General features: G+C 50.9%; 1 protein-coding gene across 3 annotated transcripts; it reads left to right on the forward strand.

Annotated features, from left to right (window-relative positions):
- The first annotated feature begins 3,434 nt into the window (after positions 1-3,434).
- LOC119702535 (putative neutral ceramidase C) lies at positions 3,435-21,324 on the forward strand. Of its 3 annotated transcripts, XM_038140794.1 has the most exons (22): positions 3,435-3,985; positions 4,562-4,667; positions 4,928-5,064; positions 6,527-6,618; positions 6,968-7,117; positions 8,118-8,294; positions 8,634-8,761; positions 9,164-9,241; positions 9,723-9,843; positions 10,519-10,644; positions 10,933-11,019; positions 12,543-12,647; positions 12,803-12,884; positions 13,200-13,315; positions 14,360-14,454; positions 15,293-15,332; positions 16,165-16,260; positions 16,739-16,834; positions 17,399-17,548; positions 18,301-18,360; positions 19,845-19,933; positions 20,780-21,324. In XM_038140794.1, the coding sequence occupies exons 3-22, from the start codon at positions 4,938-4,940 to the stop codon at positions 20,967-20,969; spliced, it is 2,205 nt and encodes a 734-aa protein (XP_037996722.1). In that variant the 5' UTR covers positions 3,435-3,985; positions 4,562-4,667; positions 4,928-4,937; the 3' UTR covers positions 20,970-21,324. The 3 variants fall into 3 exon arrangements, with proteins under 3 accessions (XP_037996722.1, XP_037996721.1, XP_037996723.1); XM_038140793.1 differs by lacking the exon at positions 4,562-4,667; XM_038140795.1 differs by lacking the exon at positions 3,435-3,985 and having other exon boundaries at positions 4,535-4,667.
- The last annotated feature ends 260 nt before the right edge of the window (positions 21,325-21,584 follow it).

Genomic DNA, 21,584 nt, shown 5'->3' on the forward strand with positions numbered 1-21,584 from the left:
GAGGGCGGACACTGATGTTGCCGAGATCCATCTGGATACAGGAACATTGAGAAGGTTTGACACCCATAAATACAGGGATGGGAGGTGTTGGAGGAGCACAAGGGCAGTGATCCCTTTGCTTTCCTGGGCTCTGGGAAGAGCAATCCCATCACCTTCCCCCTCCTGCTTTTCCTCAGGCCACAGCTTGGTGCTCATTCTCCTCCTGGTGCCAGTGGATCAGAGCACTGCCCGAAGAGAAGCCACGAGTTCCTGTTTTGGCAGCTTCTCCCATCCAACTCATCAGCTACTGGCCACAAATGTTTGCCAGAAGGTTCTGTGGTCTCTTTTTGCATCCTCTCAATGCCTCTCCTGGCCCAGGCTGTCCATGGGTGCTGCAGGTTGGGCAGGGAATGCCAGTGAGAACCAGGATTTGGGCATGGCACCCTTTGTTTAAATCAATAAATGTCTCAGGCACTCTGCAGGACCAGGAGCTGGATTTTGATGGTCCCTGGGGGTCTCTCCCAGATCAGGAACCTCTGTGATTCCAAGATGATGGAAGGAGCAGGTGGTGCAAGGTTTGGGAACAGACAGGGCTCCCATAATTTGGCTTTCAGCAGCAGCAGCTCAGCCCCTGCGGGCAGGGGTGGACACAGAGCAGCCCCCCTTATCCATTCCATGACCATTTTTTCCCCACAAAAACCCCAGTGGGGTTGAATTTGGATCTGCCCATGTCTGCATTGCTGGTTTTGGGTCCTGAGGTTTGCCCAGTTTTGTGCCAGAGATTTTTAGCTTGGCATGTGCTGCTTGGCTCTTCCTGGGAGTGATGCTTCCCTGGGCTCTCCCACATCCCAGGGAAGTGCCCCAGGGCTGCTGCTGCAGCTTCGGATGAGGGATGGCAAAATATTCTCTATTTGTGGTGAAGCTTTAACCCCTGGATAGATTTAAGGCACACCACCTGGGGAATTTTGGGGTGTTCACATGTCTGGCCATAAACTATTAGCAGCAAAAAGTCACCATGACTTGATTTTCCAGGAGGGCAGGAGAGTTCTTGCTCTTGAGGCAAGGCAAGGGAGGGTGGGGAAGGAAAGGAAAGAAACCCCAGGACAACATTTTAATTCTATTTGCCAGGTATCCCTTCAGCTCAGCTGTCACTCCGGGACTGTGCAGGATTTTGAGTTGAGAAACTGCAATTTTGCTACCTTTCCATTCAACCTGCCCTTCCTAACCTCTCCATGTGTGTGTTTTCCAGCAGGAAAATCACCTTTTGCCACCACAAAGAAGAGCTCCACTTCCAGCTGCTGCTTGGAGTAGTAGGGGTGTGTGTTTTTGACCAGGGAGGAAAACCCACGTGGTGCTGGATTTTCACATCAAGCAGCCCTGGTGTGTCCTTGCCAAAGCCTGGCAGGGTTCTCGCTGTCAGCTCTGTGCAAACACTTTTATCTCCTGCCACCCCGAGCCCCGGCAGAGAGGACTTTGGCCATTTTCTGTTAAATAAACACCATTATGTAAGAGGCTTCTTCATTGCTGCGAGAGCTCTGAGGGCCCTCCCACCCGGGATCTCAGGCTCTGGGGAACATCCCAGCCCTGCACCACCCACTGCTCATGCTGAGATGATCATTGTTCCAGTTTTCTGCTCAGGACCTGGCCAGGGTGTAGCCAACAGGCTGGAATCAAGGTTTCTGTCCTGCGGGGATGAGAGAGGCCCTGCCACTGGGGAATTGCCCGTCATTACAGGTGATCCGCTGGGGCTTCTCAGCAAAAAAAGGGATTTTTTTTTTTCCCCCTAGAACAAGGGGGGCTTGATGCAGCCAGTTTCAGGAATACTTCCAGGCCTTCTAATTAAAAAACAAAATAAGTAATTTTAAAACTAGCTTTCAATGTCTTCATTGCCCATCAGAAGAGTTTTTATTTCAGGAAGCTTACAGAGAAGATCGCGGCCTGAGCACATTTAAGAGAAGAGTTTCGTTTTACCCAGTTAGTTTTAGTTTTACCCAGTCCCAGCCTCGATGGTTTCCAGAAAGGGAGCTCTCCAAGAGACCAGAAGTGCTGGTTTTAAAGTGAAATTTGGGTGCTGTAGGAAAGGGCCACTTCTCTGAAACGGTCTGGTCTTGCTCAGGGGGGATGAGGAACTGAAAAGTGAGGAAAGGGAAGGAAATGCTTCATGGGTTTCTATTTCAAAGCCAATTTTCTGAATTTATTTTATTTTTCCTCTATAGAGGTAGTTTGAATCCTCTTTCTTTATGATTTGAGTGGTTTCCCTTGTGTCTGCTTCCTTCAGTGCATCCATTAATCCCAAGTGGGTTTGAACACTTCTCCTGCTGGGGATGAAATCCCTGGGCTGTTTGCAGCCCCTGGGGAGCTCACAGGGAGCAGTCCTGTGGCAGCACTGATGGGGAGGAACCTTTTTTTCAGCAGGATGAAGATTGTAAAGAAAACATCACTTTCTTTAGACTCCTTGGGCACAGAATGGCACCGGGAAGAAGCTGGAGGACTCCTGGTCTTGGGAAGGAGGAGGGTCTGTGGGAACTTTTCGCCTTCTTCACATTGCCACTAGCAGGGAGGCATTCAGAGAGATCCACCGAGCCCTTAGCACTTAAGCTGAGGTCTTTGCAGCCCAGAAAGTGCCTTTTCTGCACCAAAAAGCTCCTAGCTTCCGCAGTTCTGGGCCTGGGCACAGCCACGTCACCTGGGGGAGGTGGGGAGTTGTGGGTCCCCAGAACCTTGACAGGAAAACAACTTGAAATATTCCCCAGGGCATGTTTTGAGCTGTCACCAGCCTTCCTTCCCCTCCTCCACCCCCAGCCACAGGTGGTTGCAGAGCCACTTGTCCTCAGCTGTTTGCATTTTGTGGGGTGAGGCTGCCAGGACTCTCCATCACGAGAACAATTCCTTAAAACTCAATCTCTGATCAGCTTCTCCTGATGCTCCACCTGCAGGAAGAGCTCTTGCTCTTGCCCAGCCTGTTCCTGGCACATCCCTGAGCCAGCAGCTCTCCCATGCCAGCAGAGCAGCTGCTCCATGGTTGTGTCTGTCCCCTCCAGCTCCCCCCAAGCCTTTGGGATGCACTTGGGGACCCGAGCATTCCCAGGAGCACCGCGGTGTCCAGGGAGATCTGCCAGCCCACAGGGCTGTTTCCAGGGCCTGCAGGTTCCTTGGGAATTACAGCCAGGAGATAAGGTATCGAGAAATCTTGTTTCTCCCCAGCAGCCAGTCCAAAAACCACCGGAGCCAAAGGGCAGCGCTGAGAACGTGACCTTGAAGCGCTGACGCAGCCGTTCCTGGAATAACCCTTGCACCAGGGATGCACCACGGGAAAGGTGATGGAAACTCTTTTCCCTTCCCTGAGAGCAGGGAGGCAAAATGCCAGAGGTGCTCCCAGCTTTTCATTCCCACCACAGTGCTGGAAGGAGAAAGGGCTGTGCCTGGTTGGATCTTCCCTCCCTGCTGCACCAGCATCGGAGGGTGTGATGGGTCCTGTCCCTTTGGGGAGGAGCAAAGTGCCAAAAGCCTTTGGATAAAGCTGTTTGAGCAGCTGGAGAATTTATCCAGGCCTAGCTGGGACTTGAAACAGGTGGAAAAGAAAAAAAAAAAGCTGGGTTTTGACAAATAAAGTTTTTGTTAAATGGAAGTGCATTAATAAAAAGTATTTTACACTTAAAATACGATCGTGTTTCCAAGCTCTTCTAGTAGAGCGTGGAAACCCTGAGCACTGAACTTCCATGGGAATCAGGAATCACATCCAGCCACCATTCCCAAATTCCTCGAGCAGCAGAGCTGAGCAGTGACTCCTGGAAAGGTTTGTTTTGGGAGAGGGAGATGCTGTCTGCAGCTTAACAGAAACACACCAGGGAAAAACCTTCCATCGCCTCCTTGTGGGATTCCAATTATTGATTGGTTTCTCCTTATCTTGTGCCACGCTTGACTCACGGGGTTACTCAGCAAGAATTTTCCAGCTGAACTTTCCAGCTTGGAGCTGGCAGCTGCTGGGACAGGCGAGGGAATTCAGGTAAGGAGATTCCCCTGGGATCCCACGGGATTGGGGTTTGCCCCTTCCAGTGGTTTTGGGGCGGTTTAATCCGCGGGGTGGTGAGGAGTGTGAGTGTGTGTGATGCTGATGTGGCTCAGGCTGGTGCTGGGATAGTTCTGGACAGCTCAGGGAACAAAGAGGGCAGGAAGGAAACCTGGAAGTTTAGATTTGTTGTCACTAAAATATTTGCTCTGTGGAATTCAGCCCTGGCCGTGAGTGCTGTAGCAGAAGAAGCTGATAGGAGAGGTCACCTGGAGCAAGTCTAAGGGACCACTTGGCTCTCTGCTGATGCCATTTCTCACTGCACCATTTCCAGGAGCACGAGTGCTCATTGCAGCAGTTGTTCCCTGCGGGTTCATTGCTTCCAGGGCACATCCCCTGTGAGGAACAGCCTGCAGGCAGGAGCTTCACCACAGCTGGCAAATGTAACAGCCAGGAAAATCAGATTCTCTGCCTCATTCTTCCCTCTCTAATCACAGAATAATCACAGACTGGTGTGGGTTGGGAGGGACCTTGAAGCTGAGATTCCTAAATTGATGTTTATTTTGGTGACAGTATTATCTTCTGCTGTGCTCTGAGCTTCAGCATCTCCCACAGCCACTCAGAGAACACAGGACCTGGTGGAATACTGTGGGGTTTGTTCCCAGATCACCTCAGAAGGGTGAGCAAAGTGTTTTGGGAGACACAGGGCTGGGGATTTGTCCTGTCAGGCCCGGTGTCAGGGAGTGACTGCTGCCAGCAGGAGATGCATGTTTGTCATAGGCTGCAGTATGAATCTCCACTTCCCATCCTTCTCTGTGCTGCTGCCGTCTCTGACGCTGGGCTGGGGGACACAAACAGCTCTCTGAGGGTGGGCTGTGAGCTCTGGCTGGGATGTGCCCCTCGCTGGGATGTCCCATGGGCTCCTTTCTGCTCCCACAGTGCCCCCACCATGTCTGGGAAGAGGTCCAGGTGCTCCTTCTCCAGGCTGGAGGTGATCCTGATCGTGTGCCTGGTGCTGATGATCTCCCTCACCGTGGCGCTCCTGGTCCTGCACTTCCTCACCAAAAACACCAACGGCAAGTGGAGCTACCCCAGCCCCTCCAAGCCCTCTGCTCCAGGGGGTGCCCAGGGCAGGGTTTAAATTGGTGGGGGGGGACAGGTGGAGGTCTCCAGGTCACTGCTGAGCTGTCACCACCACCTCTGCACGTGCTCCTTTCACCCAAGCACAGCAGCAGCCCTCTGGGCATGGATGCACAGCCCCAGGGATGGGCTGAGGGTGGCTCCAGGGATCCACCCCTTCCTTCCATCCTCCCTTCCCTCTCTGTGCCTGCTGAGAGCCCCTCACTCCCAGGGTTTGACCAAGGGGTTTTACAGCCCCACCACAGCCCACTGATGCCTCCAACCCCATCCCCAGGCACAGGGAATGAGGGTGTCAGGAGCTGGACTCAACATCTCACCTGTGGGACCTTCCAGCTTCCAGATTTTGGTCTCAAATTGGATGTAATTCACATTTGGGACTCAAAACCTCATGGTTTTGGGCTATAACAGGCCAGAGTTTTGGAGAAGTGATTCTCCTCTGTGTCAGAGCACTTGCAGGAGGAGGAGGAGGCGGAAGGGTAGTTCTAAAGGGGTGGCCCAGTTGGCCGGTGTCACTTTAAATGACAGAAATGGCATCAGGCTGTGGCCAGTGTGAGTGTTTCCCTTCTCCTGTGTTTTAAGTGACAGCCCAGGAAAGGCCAGGCTGGGAAGATGGAGCATCCCCTGATCCCAAAGCAGCTGCCTGGGGAGGGCTGTGGGAACAGAGCAAGCACACAGAAATATTTCATATTTTCCCACAGTGTTATCTCAGCCTGCAGGGATTTGTGGCTCTGGGATTTCCTGAGGTGCAGATAACCTTTCTGATTGATTAAGATTTGATAGCCATCCATGGCTTTTCTTCCACGGGTTTGCCCATCCTGGAAGGATTTCTGCACCTTCCTGGTGGCTGGGGTGAGATGTGACCTCCTTTGGGAGAAATTTTCCTCACCATTTGCCTGGAAATCACTGCTCAGAACTGCTTTTCCCAACTCTGAGCTTCAGCTGGCTCTGCTGTGATTTTCTGGGGGAAGACCAGGGCACCAGCACTGGACACAGGACGTGTTGGACGTGCCCTTCTCTCTTCCCTAGTCCTTTCCCAACAGCTCCTGACACACCATCCCTTTTTCTTACCACAGCTGAGCTGAATTGGCTGTGTCAAGCAGCACCTGGACCTGGTTGCTGCGTGGTACTGGTGGGCTTGGAGGGTTTAACTGGGAATGCTGGGCTGGTTCCCCCTCGCTGTGCACCGCCACCCATCTGACACAGCCCAGTGACCCTCTGGAGAGCTCTCTGGGTGGCTCTTCATGCCTGCTTTGCCACCCCAGAGGCCTTCACAGCCTCTGCACATTGAGAGCTCGCTGGAAATTCCCTCAGAGTACTCAGCCAGAGCCCTTTGGCCTCTTTTGTCCCTGATTCTGCTCGTTGGTGTGTCCACTGACCTGCCATTTGATGTTCTCACAGATTGCACCAACAACATCATAGCAGAAGAGGCAAAGTACTTGGTGGGTGTTGGCAGAGCTGACTGCACGGGGCCCGTGGCACAGGTCCCTCTGGTGAGTTGGGAGAATTCCTCGTGGGGTTGGTGAAACACTGATTTTTCATCCTTTGTGAGTATTTTTTGGGCAGGATTTCTGGTTTAGAGCCTCTGCCTTGCCAAACGTGTGTTGCCTTCAAACGTGAGTTGAAGTTTCCTTGAGGTTCGGAGCAACGTGGGCTGGTGGGAGGTTGGAAGGGGGCTTGGGAGGAGATGGGCTTTGAGGCCTCTTCCAAGCCCAACCATTCCATGGAGCGTGGGGCAAGACAGAGCTGCGGCTCGGAGCTGTTGAACGAGCCCTGGGGCAAACCTATTCCTCCTAGAGGAATAGATGGCTCAGTATTTGTGATGGAGCTCCTCTCCTGCAGATGGGATATGCCAACCCTGACCAGGTGGGCGGGGGGCTCCTCTCACGCCTCTACAGCCGAGCCTTCATCGTGGCAGAGCCCGAGGGCTCCAAACGCGTCGTGTTCGTCAGCGCCGACATCGGGATGGTGTCCCAGAGAGTGAGGCTGGAGGTACGGGGCTGCAAAGGAGGGCTGGCAGCAATCCTTTGGGATCTCCTTGGGGTGATGCTGTCTCTCTGCTGGAGAAGAGCTTTGGGCCCCTCAGCACATGAGGCTGGGCTTTGCTCGCTCTTCTGTTGGTGGGAGAATTACCAGGAGTTCATTGGAATCACAAATACGTTATCATGGCGCCTCTGATGCAGCAGGGGAATGTGAATCAGAAATCCAGGAGCTTCCACAGGCACTGCAGGGTTTGACCTGCAGCCTTAGAAGAAGTTTGGATTGATGTAAAAATAAAACGCACAGGCATTAAGCAGAAAAACCATAAGTTTATGTTTCTATAGTTGTAAGTAAGAACATGCCTTAAGTGAGAAACTGCACTGATAAAGTGGTGAAGGGTTTATAATGTAGGAGTGTGGTTGTATGGAATGTATGGGGTAAGCTGAGAGTTTGGAATGTATGGAGTAAGCTGAGAGTTCAGAAGTTATAACAGCAGTATTTGTGTATGAGTATGGCAGAAGCCCGTTAGATAAAAGTACCCACAGTGCAGTAGAAGTAAAGGGGATAGGTGAGAAAAGCAAAATGAGCCTTGTGGCATCCATCCATTGGGTTAGAAAGTTCTGTATTGCATTGTAATGAAGAACTTGTGACTACTTTGAGCTATGGCCGAGTGCTTGCTCCTCTAAAATCTCACAGCCTCTGAGACTGATGTTCATCTGAGCAATAAACGGTCCTTAGCCCAAAAATAGTCCCATCCCTTCATTACAAAGCAGTGACAATGATGGGGAGGTGCTGGAGGACTGTGGATCCTCCTGGGATGATCTGGGATCCACTTTGGGTTGGATATAAAGGTCTGTCACCAGATATTCCTATTTCGAGCCTCCTGCCAAGCCAACAGCTCCAACCTTGTTGTTGTGCCAGGCAGAAAGAGAAGAGTGAGGAGGGGTGGGATGGATGGTTGGGGTTTTTTTGTGCACTAGAAGGGTTTTTAGGAGCACCTCGTGCCCCTCAGGTGCTGAAGCAGCTGCGGAGCAAGTACGGCGAGCTGTACCGGCAGGACAACGTCATCCTCAGCGGCACCCACACGCACTCGGGGCCTGGAGGGTACTTCCAGTACACCCTGTTCTGGATCACCAGCAAGGGGCTCGTCCAGCCCACCCTCAAGTCCATCGTGAATGGCATTGTCAAGGTCGGTGTCGCCCGTTCAGCGTGTTGGTGCCCAGCACAGCTCTGGCTGTGGCGTTCGGGGTGGCACCTCCGCGTGGCACAGCCTGCTTTGAGGGGGGCTTGCCTGTTTGCAGCTCGAAAAGCAGGAGCTTTGAACCCTTTCTTCAGAGGCAGCTGGTGGTGGTTTAAAAATATTGTCATAATTTTCGAGAATTTTAGATGAGTTTAGGAAAAATTCTGAACAAGCACCCCCAGATTCCAAGAAAGGGCTGGGGATGGACAGGGAGGGAAAGAAAGAGTTTTTCCAGATAACCACCCATGTGCCTTACAGACTGATAGTCCCTGTCTTGCTGCTTTGCAGAGCATAGATATTGCCCATGAGAACATGAAGAAAGGAAGGCTCTTTATAAACAGAGGCACAGTGGAAAACAGCCAGATCAACCGGAGCCCTTTCTCCTACCTCGCGAACCCGGAGTCCGAGCGGAGCAGGTAAAATCTCCCCAGGCAGGAGGAAAAAAAACAACAAACCTGCTTGAAAAGGGGCTTGAGAGCTGTAGTTGCCCTCTCCAAGCATCCTCGAATTGGTCGAGGATGCGACCTTGTGCTTTATTTAACAAATAAAGAGTCAGAGGGCATGAAAGCGCCGTCCTTGGTGCACGAATCTGTTACCTCCATTCCCTGGAGGAGCAGTGCCTGAGGACAGTGACAGCCACAGCTCTTCCCTCACCTTCCCAGCTGCTTCCAGATGCTTCTCTAATGCCTTGCTGTGTGCTAGTGGTACCTGGAATGACCTTTTCACATCCTAGTTCAGCCTAGTGGGGGTTTAACCTGCCAGAGCATCAGAGCACGGCCCTGGCTCTGATGGGATTCCCCTGCTTTGTTCCCATCCAGGTATTCATCCAACACGGATAAAGAAATGGTGCTGCTGAAGATGGTAGATGAGGATGGACATGAGCTTGGCCTCATCAGGTACTGACCACCAGAGCAGCAGGTTTTTCTCCATACCCTCATTATTTTTTGTAGGAATGAAGGTGTTATGTTTTCCCCCCCTGTCTTTTTACATCACTGGCTCCTCATGGTTCCTTTGAATATAAAAAATCCCTGCAAAATATAATTTATGGGTTACTGCAAGAGTCAGTTCAGGTCTGAAGGAGCTCTTGGTGGCCCTGATAATGACAGAGACAATTTCTTGAGGCCTCAAGGCCTGGATTGTTACAGCCACGAGCCCCCCTGGTTGGATGGGAATACTCTGCTTTTGTTAATCCATCCCTTAGCACCACGAGTCTCTGTAAGCATTCTCCCAAAGAAAATTGCCTCAAATTTGGAATAGGAAAATTCAATAGGATTGAAATTCAGTAGGATTGAACAGGTCAATTGCTGCTGCACGGAGTGAACAGAGCATTTTCCCTTTTCTCATTTCACTTTAATTTCAATTTTAACCCTTCCTCAGCTGGTTTGCCGTGCACCCGGTGAGCATGAACAACTCCAACCACCTGGTGAACAGTGACAACGTGGGCTACGCCTCCTACCTGTTCGAGCAGGAGAAGAACAAGGGAATGCTCCCTGGAGAGGTGGGAGCACCCAAAGGAATGGGGGAAACAGGGCTGGGACAGGGAGGGGTCAGGTGGGACAGCAGGGACACACAGGAGCACAAGGATTGAGGTGAATGTTTTGATTTATTTCCTTTTTCAGAAGGGAAATTGGAAGGTGGTTTCTTGACTTTCCAAGCTAGTAATCAGTGGCAGTTATTCAGACTTGAGGAATAACTCACATTTATTTTGGTTAAAATCTGGAGAAGTTGTGGCTGCCCCATCCCTGGAGGCGTTCAAGCCTTGAACAGCCTGGGAAAGTGTCCCTGCAGTCAGCTCCAATAGTTCTCACCCCCTAAATCAGTCATGGTGAACACCTGGAAGGGAAAAAAGTCCTGTGCAAGGTGCTCCAATGACCCATAAACATCTGATCAGCAACTTGAGAAGCTGGGGGAGAGCTGAGGGGGAAGAGGGGGAGGAGGAAGCACTGTCTGCACACCAAGGTGGTGTGAAGCTCTCCCTGAAACGGCATCATGTGCATCCAATCCTCCCCTGCTCTTCCTGCCCTACCCCTTGGGATGCGCCTAAACCCCCATCCCAGAGCTCCCAGTGGCTTTGGGAACAAACCAGAGTCCTGCTCGGTGAGCACAGCAGCTGCAGGGAGGGCTGCACGGGGGTGTTGCAGCTTTCCCTGCAAGGCTCCTCTGGCCTTGACAGGGCTCTTTCGTGGCCGCCTTTGCCTCCTCCAACCTGGGAGACGTGTCCCCCAACACGCGGGGCCCCTTCTGCGCCAACACGGGCGAGTCGTGTGACAACCCCCAGAGCACCTGTCCCATCGGAGGGGTGAGTGTGTCCCACCTGCTCCACCCTCTGCTTGACCACTGTGCACGGGGAGGGCACTGGGAGTAAAAAATCACCTCTTTTTGGAGCGTCCTGGGCGCCACTTCCAGGAATTAACTGCGCTTTGTCTGCCACGCACCCGATTTCCCCATCGTTCACCCCAAAGTTAACTTGAGTGTAGCAACCCCGTGGCTAACTTTGATGTGGCCTGCAAGAAGCTCTCAGTTCCCACAGTCTGGCAGTGCCAGATGCTCCCCATGATCACTGATGACCAAACAAATCTCCCAACAGGCAGCCATGTGCATGGCCAAGGGGCCCGGGAAGGATATGTTTGAGAGCACCAGGATTATAGGGCAAAACCTCTACTTGAAAGCAAAGGTAAGGGACGTTCTGCTTTCCGAGTGTGTGTGAGTGCTGCTATGACAGGAATTCATGCTCGTTGAAGCAACTTGATGAGCCTTGTGGATCCCTTCCCTCTGGATATTCCATGTTCTGTATTCCGCATTCTGTCTCCTATATCCCATATTCTGTGTATCTTGTACCTGTTTTGGTGAATGTTTATAGATTCAAATGACTCTAAAGTTCCTTGATTTTGTTTTTAATGGGAAAATGAGCTCTGCAGCCAGCTGGTGGTGTCTCTGCCTGCTGGAATCAAGAGGACCTCAGAGCCTGGAATTTGTTAGGCTTTGGACAGCGTAGGAAAACTTAATGGAAGTGAAAAATTCCCTCAGGTAGAACACCTCTGATTAGAAACCCGACTTTACACTGGACAACACATGCTTTTATTTAGATACATCCTTGCAGGTGCTGTCATTTGAAAATGCTGGTTTGGGGTTTTGATCTCAGTATTCCTCACTGGGATGTGATGAGGATGTCCCCTCTTATCCTCTCCCCCTCCCTCCCATTCATCTCAAAGGCATCATGATGGGAAAAATCCTCCTGGGAGAGCTCAGACACACCACCACACACCACGTGGGGGCCAGTTTGGCATCACATTCCCAATCTGACACAAAAGTGAGGTAAAATGTGTGGCTGAAGCCCCCACAGAGGATGCTCCCCTTGCTCCGCTTGGCCCTGCATTTCCTCAGCCCTAAGGGCTCCCTTTTGTCACCTGTGGGCTCTGAAGCCACCCTGGACTGGACTTGCTGGTTCCCCTCCTGTGTGATGAGAGCAGTGAGTGCAAGGAGAGCTTCTGGCAGCATTTCAGGGACAAGAGCTTGTAGGAACTGGAGCGTGTCCAGCAGAGGAGGAAGAGCAGGAGGCTTGGTGGTGGCTTTTCCTTTAGTCACCCAGCAGAGGCTGTGCCCTGAAGTCCCTCCAGGCTGGGTGCCCCTGTCCCCAGTCCAGGAGTGCTGGTGTGTGCATCAAACACAGCGGAAAGACACTGCTGTTGTCTTTAGCACCTCAGACTCCTGGCCTTCCAAGGCTGTGCCCTCAGCTCCTTCCCGGAATGTCATTAGACCTGTACAACTTCTGGCAACCCTTCCCATGGACCAACCCGAGGCTGGAAAACCATTCCCTGAGGGGCTGAGTGTGTGCAGTAAATACCTGCAGCACTTTGAGGCAGTGAGTAGAGCAAAACGCTTCTTTCTCACAGAAAACATTTTTTTCTGCTCGGTCTAAGATGTGAGAAATGCCAAGAGGTGGCAGCCAGGGGAAGGAGGCTGCCATGCTGCTGAAATAGAGGCATGTTTCAGCTGTAAAGGAGAAGTGTCCTCCTTCCCTGAGACAGGGAGAGCTTGCAGGGCTCTGGGGTGACAGAAAAAAAGGGACTTGGGAATTAGAGATTTGCATTAATGCCTGGAAGGTGGAATGGGAAGGTGGCATGAGGAAATATCCATACGGCTGTTCCTGACCGCTTGTCCCACAGGGATTTTTTTCCCACCTCATGTGTCCCTTAGGAGCTGTATGAAAAGGCCTCCCAGGAGGTGACAGGACCCCTGAGCTCAGCCCACCAGTGGGTGAAGATGAGCAATGTGTCTGTGGAGCTGAATGCCACCCACATGGTGAGAGCAGCAGAAAACCCCCTGCTCCCCCAGCAGCACCTGCCACCCTGAGGGAAAATGGGGTTTGTCCCATTTTTTTCCTGCAGCAGCACCTGCCACTGTGAGGGAAAATGGGGTTTGTCTCTTTTTCCTTCTCTTCTCCCGTTCTGATTTAGGTTAAAACCTGTAAACCAGCCCTGGGGCACAGCTTTGCTGCGGGGACCATTGACGGAGTGGGGGCTTTCAACTTCACCCAAGGTAATTTGGGGCAGATCCCAGTGGGGCATCCCCCAGAGGGACTGACAGCCCTGGGGTCACTTCACAGCATCCAGAGGGATGGGTTGTGGGAAGATGGAGGAAAGCCCCCTTGCAGGTTTGTCCATGGCCATTTGGGAAAAGGATTTGGCCATGCCCTGGAGGAAGGAGAGCAAGGGGGTGGGATGGGGAAAAGGGAGAAGGAAGAGCTGGTTTGGGAGTGTCCTGCTCATCTGCCCTCCTTACCTGGGAGCACAGAGTGTCTGAGAGCTGCTGGGGCAGCTGAGGAACAGAGTTTAAAGGTGTTTCCCCCTCAAGGCTCAGTGGAAGGGGACCCATTTTGGGATCAAATCCGGGACCAGCTGCTGGGAGAGCCATCGAACGAAACCAAAGCCTGCCACAAACCCAAGCCCATCCTCTTCAACACGGGAGAGGTAAGGACACACCTGTGTGTGCCCTAAGGGTGCAGGGATCGCTGGGCTGGGCTGGGATCACAGATCCCAATCCCTCATGGGTCTGTCAGGGAGCTGCAGGCAGTGTCTGTGATGTGTGCTGAAGAACAAGGAGGGAGCACGGGCTGCATGGGCTCTGCAGAGCTGCTGCTCCACTGATCCCGGCCCATCCCCACGTTCAGGGCATGGCTTGGTGGTTTCTGAGCTCTCCTCAAATCCTGCTTTACGACTCTAAATGGAAATTGCTGCCCCTTTTCCCACCTGATGCTCCCCTGGCACTGAGGCAAACGTTGCTGCCGAGCAGAGGGATCATGTCCAAGGTTTTCAGAGCACTTAAACGAGGCCATCTGGGTGAGGAAATTCATTGTTATTCCTTTCACCAGCCTCGTTAAAAGCTTCCCTGCTGTCACTTCGTGTTCAATCAGCTCCTTACCTCAGCTCTCCCCAAAAGAGGCCCCAGCTCCTCCCAGCCTCCTCCTCCATGCAGGATGCTGTTACTGAGAGTAAATTACACTTTATTCTTAGGGCTTCAGCACATTTTAGGGATGCTCTGGCAGGCCTCCTGCTTCTGATGTGCTGCACAAGCTTTTGTCATTCATGTTTTGCCCCTAGCAAATTGCTCCTCAGAAAAAAAGAAACCCTTTTTTGGCTTACTGGAGTGGGATTTTTTTTTCTCAGTCAATCCCAATTCTATCCTTTTTCCATGCAGGTGAGGGGTTTCTAAGTGCTATCCTGACCTTCTTTACTCACTTTGCCTGGAGCTGCTCCTCTGGCAACACTTTATTTTGGGTTTTTTTTTTGCCTTACCTATAGTATTTACTTGTGCCTTATGTGACTCTTATGATCAGCCATCACATGAAGGTAAAACTCCTCCTCACGGGTTTCACAAATAAACTCAATTTACAAATAAATTCACCAAATAAATTCATCTGCCTGGATGATGACTGTAGGAAGGAAAACACCTCACATATATCTTTTTTCCCTACTAAACCAGAGTATTTATCTGCACTTTTTCCTCCCCCTCAGATGACCTGGCCCCACCCCTGGCACCCAGACATCGTGGATGTGCAGATTGCTGCCATCGGGTCCCTGGCAATCCTTGCTGTGCCCGGGGAGTTCACGTGGGTATTCCTTGGGTCTTGCTGCATTTACTGCAGACAGATTTCGCTCAAACCTCCTGCAACAGTTCTGCCTGCAGGTGGAAAGGGGGTAGGCTCAAAATGGTCCCTGAATGACTGAGATGCACACAGGCGTCCTGAATCATTTTGGTTGTAACAAAATGCAGTTTCAAGGAAACCAAAGGAATTTGTTAGCTTTGATTCTGTTTTTTGGCACCACAAACGCCACAATGATGAGTTGCGCTGACTGTTGGTGGTGCAGTGATGCAAATTTCAATGGGATGATGATTTATCTCCAGTACCTTTGTTTCTACCCTGCCCTGGGGTGCCTCCAGCCCCTCCCTGGCTGTGGTGATGGGTGTGAAATGTTTTGAGGTGTTTTGGTTGAACTCGAGCTCAGTGGCTTTTAAGGGATGTTGGGCAGTGCTGGAGCTGCTGTGGGAATTTCCTGTGGGTGCTGCAAGTCCAGCCAGCAATTCCTGCTTTAGATCCCTGCTCTCCACAACTCCAGGGGGGGTCGGGCTGTGCTGCCAGGGAACAGGGACAGGACAAGGGGAAAGGGCCTCAAGCTGGGCCAGGGCAGGCTCAGCTTGGCCAGCAGCAGGAATTTCTGCATGGAAAGGGTGCTCAGGCCTTGGCAGGGGCTGCCCAGGGAGCTTTGCAGTGCCCATGCCTGCAGGTGTCCCAGGAAGGGCTGGAGGTGGCACTCAGTGCTCTGGGCTGGGGACAAGGTGGGCACTGGGCACAGCTGGGACTCCATGGGCTGGCAGGGATTTTCCAGCCTAAAAGATTCTGGGATTCCATGACTGTGGAGCCTGACTTTGTTCCCTCCATGCCCCAGGACCATGTCTGGACGCAGGCTACGGGAAGCTGTTCAAAGTGTGAGTTGCTGAGGCTCCCCAGAGTGCAGCACATCTGGAACTTCTCTTCTCTTGAGCCTCCTGGCTTTTCCCTCCTCTCCTCCCAGCTGGGCTCACGGGGCTCGTGTCCCACAGATGTTTCCTTCTCCCATTTTCTTCAGATGGATTTTCCATCTGCTTCCTGACAGGCAGGAGAAATGAATATCCTCCCCAAAACACACCAGCTGATCGGGTTTCAGTCCATTAAGCCAATTCCCCAGGGATGCAGGCACAACTGATGCCAGCAGGAGTTTGGCTTTGGGATGGAGGGGTTCAGCTCCTTAATCCCTACCAGGATTCTGCAACATGAGAACAACTGCAGGGGAAAAAAAAAAAAAAAAGAGCAAAAGTATTTTTTCCATTTGATTGACACATCCTGGCTGCAGCCTAAATAAAATCCCAATCCCAGATGCTGCCTCCACAATTCCCTGGGCCTTTCTCATACTTATATCCCTGATTTTTTTAGGAGTATACAGACATCAGCTTCCAAAAAAAAAAACAAACCCCTAGATTTACTGGAATGTGAGGTCATTTGTCCTCTTTTTCTTTGGGGAGTGAATAGGAGACCTTAAAAAAGGGAAATTGCATTTGTATGTTTGCATTCCTGGGCATCCAGCCCCCTTCCCACCACAACTTTGTATTCTGTCCTGGTTAATAATAATAATAATAATAATAATAATAATAATAATAATAATACCAACTACCATAACAATAATAACAATATTGATATAACAATAATAACAACAATAAAAAAACCAGCATAGTTGTGCAATAAGCACTTGTTTGAAGACAAGGGTTTTGTTTCCTTCCTTAGGAATTTGACTCCCATGGGACACCAGGGATGAACGTTGTGATTGCAGGTCTGTGCAATGTCTACACCCACTACATCACCACCTATGAGGAATACCAGGTAAACGTCAAAACTGGGGATTGAATCTGCCTGACTGAGTTCACCTTTTGGCTCCAGGGGCTAATCATTCCTGTGAAATGATGTGTGTTTAGAGTTCTTTTCCTTTGCCACAAAAACGGGCAGGGAGAACTGGGACGGAAGGTTGGAAGAACTGGGGTTGGAAGAATCCCACCCCAAAAAGTTGGAGGGGGAGGCCAGTTGCATCATAAGCCTTTAAAAGAGGGTAAAAACTGTGGTAATTGGAAGAGCAAAGAGGGTAAAAACTGGAAGAGCAAACAGGCCCTCCCTGTTTGCAACAGGCTGGAGAATGAGGAGTAACCTGAAATTGCAGCAGAAATACTTTGGCAAGTTGTTGGGGCTGTCTCCTTATCAGAAAGGGAGTAAATAACCCACTGCTGATCTTGAGCTGGCTGGGATGGGATGTGCAAACCCCTCAGGAGCCCTTCCAACCCTCCTCTCCCAAATGTGTCCTTTCCAGCTTCAACGATACGAGGCTGCCTCGACTATTTATGGGCCACACACCCTTTCTGCTTACATCCAGCTGTACAGGGGCCTGGCCAAGGCTATTGCTCTGGTAAGCAGCTTTTCCTACGTGCCACAGGCTGCTGGGGACGTCTAAATCTTAAATCAGTGGTGGTGGCTGTTCCTCACCGAGGCCACCTGACTTGTGTGCTCTCTCTTCAGAATCCACCTTGAGAAATGTATGAAAATAATTCCTGTAACGGGGCCCTGACATCACTTAAGAAATTCTGGGGGTTTTGCAGCTCAAAGCGTAGGAAATCAGTACTTCTAAACTTTCAGCATGGCCTGAAGTTGCTGCTTGATTTTCTACCAAAAGGAAAATAACTCTGCTGTGTTTTTGGTGTACCTGGCAGTGCCCATCACCACTGTGACCATGTGAACGGGCAGGAATATCCTGGGATGTTCTGGGGCTGGGTTTAGGAGACCCCAGCAACGGGGCAGGTGCCCTGCAGGGATTGCTCCTGCAGGCAGAGCACAGCTGGCCATCCTCTGCTTTGGCTTCACGCTCACTTTATTACTCCTACAATCTGTGCCAGCTGGGAGGCAGAGCTGTGGCTCCTCAGGGAATCCTGGCTGTCCATGTGGACGTTTAACAAGCACATCTTCCCTCTCCCAGAATGGCACTCAGGAGCTGTCCCCTGGTCCAGAGCCCCCACTTTTCAACGTGACCAGCCTGACCCTGCTGCCTTCTCTCAGCGCTGAGAGCGCCCCGGCCAATAAAAACTTTGGGGATGTGCTGGAAGAAGTGAGGCAAGAGTATCGAGAGGTGAGAGCTTCAGGGAAGCCCTAAAACCTGCTGGAGAAATTGCCTTTAAATTCTTCCCCCCGACCCCACAAGCCTGAGTTGTGGTGCCCTCAGACCAAACAGGTCTCGTCTCGCTGGTGGGCATGGCTGAGAAGGCAGGGACAGAGCATTGCCATGCCCATGCCACTGTGCTGAATGGGGATAAAATGGGTGGATGAGGGGGGAAATAAAAGCCCCTCATTCAGCACAAGGCAGATTTCTCCTTCTGCTTCAAAACAAAATAGCAGTTGATTAGGTAGGCAAATATTTTTCAGGGATTTTTTACAAGCAGCAATCAGGCCACCTTTGATGCCTCTGCCGTGGAATGTAAATGAAATGAAATCAAAATGTCAGAAATGGTTCTGTTTTCAATGCTCAGCATTTAGATAAGATGTTCAGAGCAAGAGCTTTCACCTCATTGCCGTCTCCTTAACTCCCTGCAGCAAGGCAGGGAGGCATTCTGAAAAATCTCCCTTCTTTCCTCCCTTTTTTTATGTGCAGTGGTGGAGTTTATCCAGCACGCAGGACAAGTGGAATGGCAAGGCCCAGAGCAGCAGTTCAAAGCACAGATTGTCCACTGCTGCTGCAACAAGTTAAATTATTAATAGTTTAAAACAACAGCACAATAAAACACCGCAAAACCAACCCACCCTTAAACACATCAAATGGCCTCTTCAAAGGATGCTCTTAATGTGCTGCTCAGCCTTTAAAACCAATCTCAATTTCCCCCCCAGAGAGAAGTTGCTGAAGTGACTTTTGTGGGTGCGAACCCCAGGAACTCTGCAGAGAACGCGGTAAACGTGATGGAATGATGCTGGAACTGGGGTGTTTGGGATTGATGGAACGATGCTGGAACTGGGGTGTTTGGGATTGATGGAATGATGCTGGAACTGGGGTGTTTGGGATTGATGGAATGATGCTGGAACTGGGGTGTTTGGGATTGATGGAACGATGCTGGAACTGGGGTGTTTGGGATTGATGGAACGATGCTGGAACTGGGGTCTTTGGGATTGATGGAACGATGCTGGAACTGGGGTGTTTGGGATTGATGGAATGATGCTGGAACTGGGGTCTTTGGGATTGATGGAATGATGCTGGAACTGGGGTCTTTGGGATTGATGGAATGATGCTGGAACTGGGGTCTTTGGGATTGATGGAATGATGCTGGAACTGGGGTGTTTGGGATTGATGGAATGATGCTGGAACTGGGGTCTTTGGGATTGATGGAATGATGCTGGAACTGAGGTCTTTGGGATTGATGGAATGATGCTGGAACTGGGGTCTTTGGGATTGATGGAATGATGCTGGAACTGGGGTGTTTGGGATTGATGGAATGATGCTGGAACTGGGGTGTTTGGGATTGATGGAATGATGCTGGAACTGGGGTCTTTGGGATTGATGGAATGATGCTGGAACTGAGGTCTTTGGGATTGATGGAACGATGCTGGAACTGGGGTGTTTGGGATTGATGGAACGATGCTGGAACTGGGGTGTTTGGGATTGATGGAACGATGCTGGAACTGGGGTGTTTGGGATTGATGGAACGATGCTGGAACTGGGGTGTTTGGGATTGATGGAACGATGCTGGAACTGGGGTGTTTGGGATTGATGGAACGATGCTGGAACTGGGGTGTTTGGGATTGATGGAACGATGCTGGAACTGGGGTGTTTGGGATTGATGGAACGATGCTGGAACTGGGGTCTTTGGGATTGATGGAATGATGCTGGAACTGGGGTCTTTGGGATTGATGGAATGATGCTGGAACTGGGGTGTTTGGGATTAATGGATATTTGGGTAGGATTTTTTTCTTTGCTGGGAGACCAGGGGAAGATGTGTGCTTTGGGAATCCACCCCTCCAGAAAGCTCTTGGGGCAACAAAGTGAATTTGGGCTGTTTATAATCTCTTTATATTCTTGAAGTTGTATGTGTTAGAGCAGGCTGGTATCCAGGACAAACCTGGTCTCTAATTTCCATCCTACCACCCTGCTGCTTTATTTTAACAAAACAAAGGAATTTAGAAAAGCACCTAATTCCTTCCATCACTCACCTTGCATGGACATTGTGACTGCCCAGTCTCTTCCTACAGATAAATTCTTTGCATTGTTTATCAGCTTAAATTTGTGCTTTGGGAGTAAAATATAACACTTGTGCCAGTAATTCCCACATTTCCCAGCAAAGCATGAGGAAGCAGAGTCCCTATCCAGTTTAAAGTGCCACAGAAGGTGGGGAGCTGCCTGTCCCTTCAGTGTCTGCCTGACTCTGGTGGTTTTATTCCAGACTGAGCATAACTTCCTGACGGTGGAGAGATACTCCAACATTTCCAGCAGCTGGCGTGTGGTGCTGAACGACGCCTCCTGGGACACCAGGTGGGTGCCCTGACCAATTTCCCTGTCCCACAGAATCCAGGGATTCATTCACGTCTAACCTGAAGGGCTTCATTCCAGAGGTCCCAGCCCCAGGTTAGTCTTGGCCCTGCAGGTAATGCTCTCCAGATCATATTTGGGGGATTAATTTGGCAAAACTGGTACTCCCCTTGGTGCCAGAACCTGGAATGGAGGCTTGCAAATTTGGGAAAGGGAGGAGGAAGGGCAGGAATTACAGAAGGTTTGTGGTCCAGCTTGCTCCTAGCCTGTATCAATTCCCCTGGCACACCGTGGGGATGAGCAAGATGCCAAAGAGAAAACAGGAGAGACTCGCAGGGTAAAACTGGCCAGATGTGCTGTGCAGCATAAACAGACAACACATTTTAAAAGCTTGGAAGAAAGAAAAGTGAAGGGTGGAGATGTCAGCCTTCTGGAAAAATATCCACAATTCAGCAAGGCTGGTGACGCCTTTCAGAGCTGTAGGTGAATCTTCATCAGCTTCCCAAGAAGGGCTCCCTCAGAGCCAGCTGGAAAATCCCTCGTGTCCAGGTGATGGGGGGGGTTTGAGGCTGAGCATTCTCTGTAGAGTTTTGGGGGTTGAACAGGAAGGCTTTTGCACAAGGAGTCTGTAAAAGAAAATGGGCTTTTGATGTGGAAATGGGTGCCGGAAGCTCAATAATTATAGATTTTGTGATTTAAGTGAATATTCACCCTCTCAGCTTAGCTCTGCCCCTGCACAGGGAGGACTTGAAGACGCTCCAGGGAAGTGTATTTTATCTCATGGCACGTGGTGAGCACCCATGAAATGTGGATTTCCTTGCTGACTGCAGTTCTGGGCCTGTTTTCCAGGTTTTACTGGAGCAAAGGATCCCGTGGCCAGAGCAACGTGACCATTGAGTGGCACATCCCGGCTGGCACGGAGCCCGGCGTGTACCGGCTCCGCTACTTCGGGCACTACAAGAAGAGGGTGAACCTCTTCCGTGTCATCACCGTCCCCTTTGAGGGCTCATCCTCAGCATTTCAAATCACAGCTCCATAGCTGACCCCGTTCCCTAAAGGAACGGGCAGGAGATTTGGCGTCTGGGCTGTGCAGGGCTTGGACTTGGATGGTTCTTGTGGGTTCTTTCCAACTCCAGATGATTCCATGATCTTCTGGGAGGGTTTTCTTGTGGCTCTGGACATCACTGCTGCCCCTTGAGTGCTGCTGATTGTCATTTGATGTGCAAAGCTCGACTTCCCGGGAAGTTTTGGCTTTTCCCTGCAGCTGAGTCCCCTCATGTGTCCTCACTCAAGTGGTTTTTGTCCTGGCCAGGCCAGGTTTCAGCTGATTCTTATTGTAATGATGATGTAAATTCTTCTGTAGCCATTAAACCTGTGCCTATTGATGGTGAATAGGCTCTCCTGGAGGGAATTAGATGGAAATCAGCAAGAACTGAATTTATCAATTAAAGCTGTGGGTGAGGCAGCCCTGAACAGACCCCAGCCTGCTTTGCTGGAGCATCAGGAAGGACCCAAGGCCAGCAGGCCACCCAGAGTCACCTACAGGTGGGTGACCAAAAGCATTTGTGGTCCCTCTCCAACCCACACAAGAGTTCATCCAAGCACAGCTTGGATTGCTACCACTGCAGGGTACAAGGACAGTGCCCAAAGCTGT

The sequence above is a fragment of the Motacilla alba genome, chromosome 6 (assembly GCF_015832195.1).
Source record: "Motacilla alba alba isolate MOTALB_02 chromosome 6, Motacilla_alba_V1.0_pri, whole genome shotgun sequence".
Lineage (NCBI taxonomy): Eukaryota > Metazoa > Chordata > Aves > Passeriformes > Motacillidae > Motacilla > Motacilla alba.